The sequence below is a fragment of the Periophthalmus magnuspinnatus genome, chromosome 15, assembly GCF_009829125.3.
Source record: "Periophthalmus magnuspinnatus isolate fPerMag1 chromosome 15, fPerMag1.2.pri, whole genome shotgun sequence".
In the NCBI taxonomy this organism is placed as follows: Eukaryota; Metazoa; Chordata; class Actinopteri; order Gobiiformes; family Gobiidae; genus Periophthalmus; species Periophthalmus magnuspinnatus.
The window spans coordinates 2,821,264-2,830,811 of NC_047140.1; the positions used below are offsets into that span (position 1 = coordinate 2,821,264).

General features: G+C 38.5%; 1 protein-coding gene across 1 annotated transcript; it reads right to left on the minus strand.

Moving 5' to 3' along the window:
* Nucleotides 1-674: 674 nt before the first annotated feature.
* On the minus strand, nt 675-4,504 carry LOC117382967 (max-interacting protein 1-like). The gene is made up of 6 exons (XM_033980212.2): nt 4,178-4,504; nt 3,206-3,308; nt 3,000-3,029; nt 2,150-2,264; nt 1,702-1,873; nt 675-1,581 (listed from the first exon to the last, which is right to left on the minus strand). Exons 1-6 carry the CDS (start codon nt 4,407-4,409, stop codon nt 1,418-1,420), a joined length of 816 nt encoding a protein of 271 aa, XP_033836103.1. The 5' UTR covers nt 4,410-4,504; the 3' UTR covers nt 675-1,417.
* Between the last annotated feature and the right edge of the window lie 5,044 nt (nt 4,505-9,548).

Sequence of the window (9,548 nt, forward strand, 5' to 3'; positions counted from 1 at the left end):
ACAATTTTACCAACAACATGGCTGACGCACATCAATCTATATTACGAGTTTATTGTTGTCAGGGACAGTAATGAGGACTTGTAACAAAGTATCAGCAGGAGACTAGTAGCACATGATTTGCAATAGTCCCCATACATAGACATTTGTTCCCCATCTTACATTTGAAGTAGTGCATTTTCACTTTCCCAAACAAGTAATTGTGTGCAAGAGTGGATTTTTACCCAGGTTAAGACACAGTTTGGTAGTTATGTAGTTTGTACTACAAATGATCAGCTAACAGGGTTTAGTCTGAAAGGTACATTTGGTTTTATACATTGGAAGAGATTTGCTGTGCAATTTCAGTGGTAAAAAACTGGAATATTACAAGTTTTTAACTAAAAGAAAATCTGATTACAATACAAACATACAGTACTGAAATATCAATATTGATCAAGTCAACTATAAATTAATAAGATGTTCGAGGGGTTTTTCATGCTACAATAATTTGACCATCCAAAGCACATGACATGATTGGAAAGACTACATTCAATTGAACATGCGTTGTAGCTTATACATCCAGTACGATCATATTAAATAATTGGGTGGTTGCAATTAGAAACATGTTTAATATTCGTTGGAGAAAAAAAGTCTCAGAATTGTTGACTTCGTATTGCTTGAGCTCATCTCATATGAAGCATGAAGGAAAGAAATGATTGGCCAAGAAATGTCTAGCAAGCAAATAATTCAATGTTAATAATTTAAAATGTGTATTTTTCAAGCATAACCAAATATCTATAGCTATTGTACAATTAAATATACCAAAATAAATACTATAATATTGAAAATAAATAAAAAATAAATGGTGGATGACACCACCTGTTTGGACATGACTACATTTTAGTCAGAGGGACCCTATAGCAGTGATGTGGGTCCTAAAGCAGAAAAGGCTATCCCAACATTTTGGAATGCAGACATCATAGCACCTGTGTCTGGGCAACAGGATGTGCTGTTTAGACGTTTTATCAAATGGAAAAAAATATATGTATAAAAGGCAAGGAAACAATTTTCCCAATAGCGGCTTTAAGCAAGAATTGGGAGGTTTTTGTTTTGCTGGTGTAGCTTTAATGGAGTTATGCATCTGTTGCAGAAGCCTGTAAAATAAGGGCATTCAGGTAATTGGTTAAGTCGAGTTTCAGCTTCAAAAATGAAGTTGTATATTGCCATGAGAGTTCTACTTGAGTACATAACATGATTAATTAATGTTGACTCTTCAAAAGAGCCCTTGTAAATGGGACTCAACGTAAGGCAGGTTCTGGGTTGGAGGAGTTGGCTTAGGCTGGTACTTCTGAACAGTTAGTCTAAACTGCAAGAGGATGGAGCTTTAGCCTAGTGTTACGGTGAGGACACTGCAGCTGGAGGGATAGGCTAAGCTGGTGCTTCAGACATTGAAGGCCAGTTTGAGACTGCAGGTGGAGTAGCCTTCGTCACTGATGGAGCTCTGTCGGCTGCTGTGGTCATCCAGATCACTTACTCCACTTGTGCTGACACTGTCCATCTCTCCATGGGAGAACTCAGTGCTTTCTACGTCCACTTCAATGTCCTCTGCAAAATCGCCAGAAGCAACATTTATTAAAGTTCATGCAGCGACTGCTCTCTAGGCGTACATTCTGCATTACATCATGAATACATTATACATGGAAGGATCTCTGTGCAGAAACTGACCTCTGTCAGACTCTGTCTGATCTGAGTCTTCCCGAGAGCCCAGACTGTCCATACGCAGCCTCTCTCTCTCACCCACAGGCTGCAGCTGAGCCAGCTGCCTCTGCAGATGCCTTCTCTCTCTCTCCAAGATGTCTAGCTGATGCTGGCTCCTTCGGTCAGTGTCTTCAAGTTTCTGAAAATAAAATCAATAATGTTTGGTGAAATTTGACATGGTTTACTTCCTCTTTACTTAAACAACAAACTCTGACAGATCCAGGATACTGCTCAAAAATATATATATGTGTGTGTGTGTGTATATATATATATATATATATATACACACACACACACACTCCCATACTCCCATGCCATTTAAGCAAGTTTGTACTGTGAGTCTCATTATACGTAGTCCAGATTTAACCCTGTGTTTGCTGTCTAGATGACGTGCATGTGTGCTGGAATGTCAAACCTTGATGTGTGCTTTGGCCTTGTTGAGCAGTCCTAGAGTGGTGTGTCGACTGCAGTCTGGGCCCAGAGGGATGAGCGACTTCAGCCTCTCCAGACACAGGCGAAGGTGAGCTCTTCTGCAGGAGACACAAGTATGACATCATCCTTTCACATCCTCTGTGCAGTTTGAGCTGCTATGATATGTCTCTAATACTCCAGTGTTATTTTTGCTTCTTGGTGTATTGTAGACCCACAGAAAACCCAAGCATTTTTTTTTTTTAAACGAACACATCTCAAAAATGAAAAAAGTAGGTCAAGTCATGATATCATCTCTGCAGTGGCAACCATTTTGTAGTGAACAGCTTGATACAAAACATTTTAGAGCTTATAAGTGTACTGCAATATTTAGTTTAATTGAAAATAATACAGACAATTGTTTCACATGATTACTGTTTACTTCACCACACCCCTGCATAATGTAGAATTATGAACGTGATGGGATTTGCAGAGGATCATGAGTCTTTGCTGTTTGGAACTAAACAGCTCCTATTTGCTGACTAGACAATTGTGTAGGCCTACTCATCCCTCAGGTGAATAGCACACCTGTCTTCAGATTACACATTTTCCTCTTGTTTACTGAAAGTTGTGTTCACACAACTAAAATGGTGCTTACTCATCTGTCATTGTTTGCAGATATAGCAAATGTAGCAATAGCCTATATAGATTATATTTCAGTTCATCTGTTGTGTATACTTCCAAACTAACTTTGTGATAAGATTACATGCACAGTCATTAACAGCTTTCATTCCACAAATTAAGGAAAAGTACTGTATGTTCCAGACATAATGACCTTTCTGTAATCTTTCACATACCTGTTCTTTTCCAGTTCATTGTGCGCTGACCTGTTCAAATTAGAAACATATAAACAAAACAGTTACACATCAGTTACAATGGCACTTGCAGCAGACTCTGAAAGCATAATTGTGCTGCTTTAAATGGCCTTTTGTATATATTCCATTTATCCACTGCTGGGGAACATTGTACTAAGTAGAGTATTTTGAAAATCCTTTTTACTGACCTGCTGTGAATATTGTCCATTTTCCTGCTTTTAAACGGTCTTTGTTTCAGCTGATGCACACTGTCACTGGCTGGGTATGAAGATGCATATCCATGCTCACACTCTGGATTAGGACAGAAAAAATGTTAAATTGCATTTTTAAGAATACATCACCATGATAAGTGCGCACATTTATGCACAACGTGTCCATGCACCTCCAGATTAAAAAATGTCAATGTGAGACTGAGCCATAAAGTGAACGTTTGTTTGTCTCTATAAAGACTACAGAACTATAACTACATGTCCCATGATGCATAGGTCCTGGTAACATGAAGCGTCAGTGCGTTCTTGTCTCTGATTGGCTCTTCTCTGTGACCCTCATTCTGATAAAAGGGTTCGGACCAATAAAAACTTTACAATTTGTTCCATGTGGAAACCATGTGAATAACACACACAAGGAAGCGCTGGGAACATCCTCAATACACTAGAAATAAGGGAATGGTTGGATATAATGTTATTTGAGCTAAATTGCAAACGGACTATGTGTAATTTTACATTTGAATCTTGAATTGGACTGCAGCGGATTGGCAGGAAAATAAAGACGCATTCGGGAATGTTGTGCCATATAAAATAGGCCCATTGATCCTGCGTAAGTTTAAACAATAGGCCTCCGTGACCTGCTCAGTTTGTATCCTAAATGCACTGATAAAGATGTAAAGACATGGTTTGCTGCATGATTTTCTGCTCTAATGGTCTTATAGCTTTAGTCGATAATTGAAATGAAATGTCTGTTTTCTGATTGGTTCAGTAGTTGTAAATGTGCTTTATAAATGTAGTTTATTTTGTCCTGCTGGTAGTGGCAGGTGCGCCAGGCGCAGAGCAGGCGCAGAGGCCAGTCCTGTGTCCGCGGCGCGTCTTTTGTCGCCTGCGCCTCTATTGTTGTCTGCTCGGCGCGTTACGTGTGAATATCCCCGGTGGCTCGTCTTTACTTACTTCCGTTGTTCCTCTCGACATTTTCTATGTAATTTGCTGCATCGAGCAGCACTTGAACATTCTTCATAAAAGTGTCGATTTGGTCCATTGCGGAGCATTTGGAGTAAAACACGTCGCTGAAGGAATAGTCGGATTGCATCTCCCTGAAGTCCTGCGGGTCCATGGACGCGTCCGACTCTGAAAGGACCTCCTCACGCTTCAGCTCTCTGCGCTGTGTCATGTATTTGACCATTTTCGCTGTGGGTTTGGTTTGGGGAGACTTAAACAAACAGCGCAGGATTGTTCCCCGTGTCCTGTGTGCGCGTGTGCGGATGACTCAAATGGACTGGGTTGGATGGAGCGCAGTCCTGAGCCTCAGCCTCTTGCCCTACTTGGTGGATAATCCCTCCCACTAACGCATGCACAGTGCATTTATTGTCATCTGGCCCGATAAATCCTCATTATCAATACACAAACTTGACAAGAAGCGCACACTGTCCAAATGTTGCTTCTGATTTGTAAACATGGAAGTTTTAGTTTAATAAGACGATCAGAAAATGATGAAGAAACAAACTGCATCACTTTTGATAAACAAAGGTTTGCTGCTTGAAAGTTTATTGTTTGTGTATTGCAGATTAATCATACTTCTGACTAAGACTAATGTGTTAAATTGCAGTTCACAGCTGTAGATTATATCAGATAGTTGCAACCTATTCTGTGACTTGCATTGTAGGCTGCAGGCTATTATCTGTTTATTCAACTTATTCAATGTATGTCTATATGACCAAACAATAATGTCCCTGATGTTTCAGGTTGACTTTGTCTAATTGGAGACCCTGTGCCAGTGTGCTGATCACCTTTGGGGATGAAGAAGTCAGCTCTGGTCCAGACTGTGAGGTGAGGAGGGGGCAGAAGAGAAAGGCTGTCTTTAGGGGTGCAGCCATGCGTGCAAACCGGCGCTGTGCCTCAGAGACAATGGCTGCAGATGGTCGGCCTGCTGCACATGTGTCCTGGGCCTGTAACGGACGCCTGCAAGACATTACACCCATTACAGACAGGCTCATTCAGCTGCCTGAGTCTTGCTGCTGCTTATAGGTTACTCACTTTATGCAGTACCAAAGAGACTATGCTGTCAAGAATACATGGACACTACACTATGCAGTAGAGCTATACAACTACTACTGCTACTTACAAGTTTGTGTACAAGATGACTATAGGCTAAATGTAAATAAAAGCCATCTTCTGTGTTGCATGGCAGTGACTATTCATATACTTTTTTTTGTTAGTTTGAACCCAATTTGAATCAATTTATTTATATTTTAAAATGTGCCCCTGGTCCAAATCATGATATGTTTAAATTTAACTGTAATTAGCCATTTGGAAAGAGCTATTAAAATGTTTACACTGACACCCATCTTCTACAAGGGAATTTGATACCAGTCGGCACATGTAAAATAAAATGCAAATAAATAAATGCCTGTGTATTAAGTAGGTTTGCCTATTTGCCTCATAAGACACGTGTACTTTTCCCACGTTCTAGTGCAGTGTCAGGTGCCTGCATGTATAAAAGTCCATTATTATGAATTATTTAGACTTTGCCATGACCCTGCTCCTGTCTCCACTTTGAGAGCCCCAGTTGGCGTCTGCTGCTACAGTAGGTGTGCATAGAGGCTGATTGGGCAGCACTCTGGTATCAGGCAGGGTGCTGGTAAGTTGACCTGCTGTGCGTCGCTGCTGTGTAGAATGTGACCCAAGTGGAGTAATCTGAAAAGCCCCAGGATTACATCAGTGGCCTGGCTGTCACACAGGCAAAGTCATTTGTCCTGCTGCTGCTCTGTGCGTGTGTTATTAGGATCTCACAATATGTTATTTGGAATCATAGTGGAATAAAATAAAAATGTTGATTAGGCTGAATGATTTGGGGAAAATATCAAGTTGCTATTTTTTCTGACAAGCACTGTATTTGTGATTGGATTTGCATTTTATGTTTTAATAATAGCATTCTGTTCAAAGTTCACAATCCAGGAGGAATTGACAAAAATAAAAATGAACTGACAAACAAGTACAAGAATCAAATGTATTTCAGAAAATTGTTTTTACAAGTCTAACAAGGTTAGAAGGATTTCTGCAAGAAAAGATGGATTTCAGATGATGTCATAACATCATAATGCTATATAATTAAGATGGCTGTTGTTAAAGATGTACTGTGCAGCTTTTCTAGTGGAGAGCTTGCCACCTGTTTGTCTCCATGGAGATGTTATTCCTGTGCCAAAATTTAGGAATGTTTTCCTGTATGGTATTTAACTTAATTTACCTCCATAGAGACAAGCAAGTACCTTGTAACTTACAAATAACAAGATCTATAGAGAGACAAGCTTTGTAGGAATTTTCAGACAGTACAATCACAGTAATTGTATAAATGCAAGATGGATAGATTTAATGCTATACTGTGGATCAGACAAAGCAACAAAATCTCCATGGGGATCAGCTTAATGAATAAATCAATCAAAATACAATTTAAAGTGAACTTATTGTGAGGGAACACTGTTATAATATGTTTTAAAGCTCATAAAAGTCCACTCTACATAATATGTTGTAGAAGTTGTATTTGAATATGTAATTGAACTATAAAGAAACCCATGGGGGAAAAACAACTTTTTTTTAAACAAAGTGGCATTATTAAATCAAAATGTCAAAAAAGAATAAACCATTTCTCATTTTCATCAATAATACCCTTTATTCATAAACATTGCCCTTTAGAAGCCTTCAGTCACCAGTCAGATTACAATACCTGTTTGACTATTCGACTAATTTAAAGAAGAATCACTGATAAGTCTAACTATTTCTAAAATCTATCTATAAATTACAATTTCAGTCTAAGACCACATTTTCATGACATTGTAACATCCGTAGTGTGTGAGTAGGTCAGATGCAGCAGTGCTCATAAGCTGTGGGACTGGGCCTGTTGTTTTAAAACAATGGCTGCCCTTTGGCACGAGGTCAGGAGGACAGAAGGACTCTCCAGAAGGCCAGAGGGTGTCACCTGCCTGCCCGTCTACTTAACATGAGAGGGACTTGCTAAGTATTGTCCACAGACAGTAAGTTACTCCACAAACCCAGTCTGGAGTGTGACACCCATAAAATATACACAGTTGACCTTTAGATATGTCACTGAAGACTTTGATGGTGATTAGCTGTACCCTATGGTCCAGCACACCTTTTCCCAAGATACTTTTTCTGTCGCCATTTTAAAAGCAACATTCATTATGTAAGTACATAATACATCTTCCTCATTCACTATGTTTGATTTTATAAGGCTGGGCACACACTGGAGTGGCAATGTATAAACACTGAGAATGAAATAAAAGAGGATTTCACTCCGTGATATCAATAGTCATGAGCATCGATGGTGTGGATCATTGTGCTCTTTGTTTTTCTATATTCCCTATTATTATTTTTTGGCTTTGATAGAATAGGATACTTTGATTCAAGCAACATTTTAAATGTGTTACTAGTGTTACGTGCCACAAAATCTCATGAAGATAAAATAACAGTTGTCACATTGTGCACATATATGACAGATTTTCACGTGAGATTTGTTTTTGTGTGTGTGTTTTTTAGGCAAAGACACTTTAGCTGTCTTTATGGCCAACTTGTAGTTTGAACTGCAGAATTAATTTATCATTATGTCAAAATCTCATCTTGTCTCGTTCTCCTGGACCCAGTCAAGCTTGTGTCTCGTCTCGTCCTGTGTGTTTATACAAAGGACATGTGTCTTGCATTGTAACAGTTGTACTATATGTACACTAGGCTTACCTTAAAAACTAAAACACTTTCCAATAATACTTTACTGGTGTTTTGCAAGATCTCCATATTTTTGTCATTTAATGATAACTAAACCTTAACTAGCATGAACAAAGACTTAATTCATAATGAATACATAGTTTATTCAGAATGATTCAGGCCTAGTGATCACTTAGGTACTACTTAATAAACTATTTGTTCATTATTAATTCAATTTGTTCATCCTGAATTAGAAGAATATTTATTATGTGTTATCACTTTTTTTACTGCACTGTAGGGTCACGTGTTAGTTCATGCACTTTGTCTTTTGAAGCAAACATTTCCCACATCGTGGCATAGCCCCTGAGGCTCATCATCTTTTGCACAGATCATCTCTGCAGTGTGCTGGGCGGGGGTGGTGTAGGTGTAGGCCTGTGTCCTGACACTCCCCCAAACCGAACACCTGTTGGAGACACCAAATCTCCTCATTGTCTCGCTAGCCCCACTTGGTGCATTACCATGACAACAGCCATTCATATCATGGCACAGGCCTTATTATCCATGTTCACACAGTCAATTATCTGTGAACAGGGTGCATTGTTTTAGAAAACGCTGCCTGTTCTCTGCTGTAAAGCTGTATAAACAATGCTGGAGGGAGCCTTTACTCCAAGTGCAGTGGTAAAAGTGCAGTAACCTACAACACAGAGTTTGACAAATGAAGCAGTAGACAAACTTCAGTAGTTAGTTATCAAAGACTGAAGCTCTAATATACAACAGCAGAATACAATACAGGGGTGCAGCTATAGAGCTTTTAAAATATGTCATGATTTTAAAAAATGCCAGCCTCAAAATTGTATCATCCATATTGAAGTAGCACTAGATAAAATGAAAACAACTATTGTCCAAAAGAATATGGATCTTCAATTTAATGAACAAATCATTTTAGTTTACAAACTTGTAAACATAATAATTGTGACTAATTGACTAAAACAATAGCTGACTATTATTGACTAATATTTGCCATATGCCATATAATAAAGAGGCAATATTAAAACAAAATGATGAAAGAGAAGAAACATTGTCTATATTGATTATGGTAAATATTCTCTATCTACATGCCTCCACGCAGCTTATTTTTACATTTAGTTATTAGTGAAAACCTATTATCTAGTAGACCTATGAACATGTATAAATAGGCCCAAGTGGATGAATGAATAAAAATAACTAAATTCACAAACTCTACCATAGTAGCCTATTCTCATACTGCTACTCAAATACTACTACTTTATCTTTCCATTCATTTTTTTACTGTGAAAATCTGCGTTTGTCATCCTTTACAGAGGCTGTAGTGTCCAGCCCTCTTAAACAGGCTTGTGACTGGCACAGAAATACTGGTTTGTGACTTCCTGAAGAATCTATTTCTGTGAAACATATATCATAATCTAAGTAAAAGTGTTCACTAACATTTGATATCAAGTTATTTTCTTGACCCCAAAAATCCATAAGCACTTTGAACAAACTGTTCTAATAAACGACTAGCTCCAACTCTACAGTTAACCTCATGATATTATGACACCAAGGAATATATGAGAAGTCCTTAAAGAAAAAC

Excerpts from the sequence above, each read along its gene's own strand:
- LOC117382967 (XM_033980212.2), bottom strand. The coding sequence starts at position 4,409 with ATGGTCAAATACATGACACAGCGCAGAGAGCTGAAGCGTGAGGAGGTC. Across the intron at positions 3,030-3,205 it reads ATGGACAATATTCACAGCAG|GTCAGCGCACAATGAACTGG; the intron begins GTCAGTAAAAAG and ends TAATTTGAACAG. Across the intron at positions 1,874-2,149 it reads AGGCCAAAGCACACATCAAG|AAACTTGAAGACACTGACCG; the intron begins GTTTGACATTCC and ends TTTTATTTTCAG.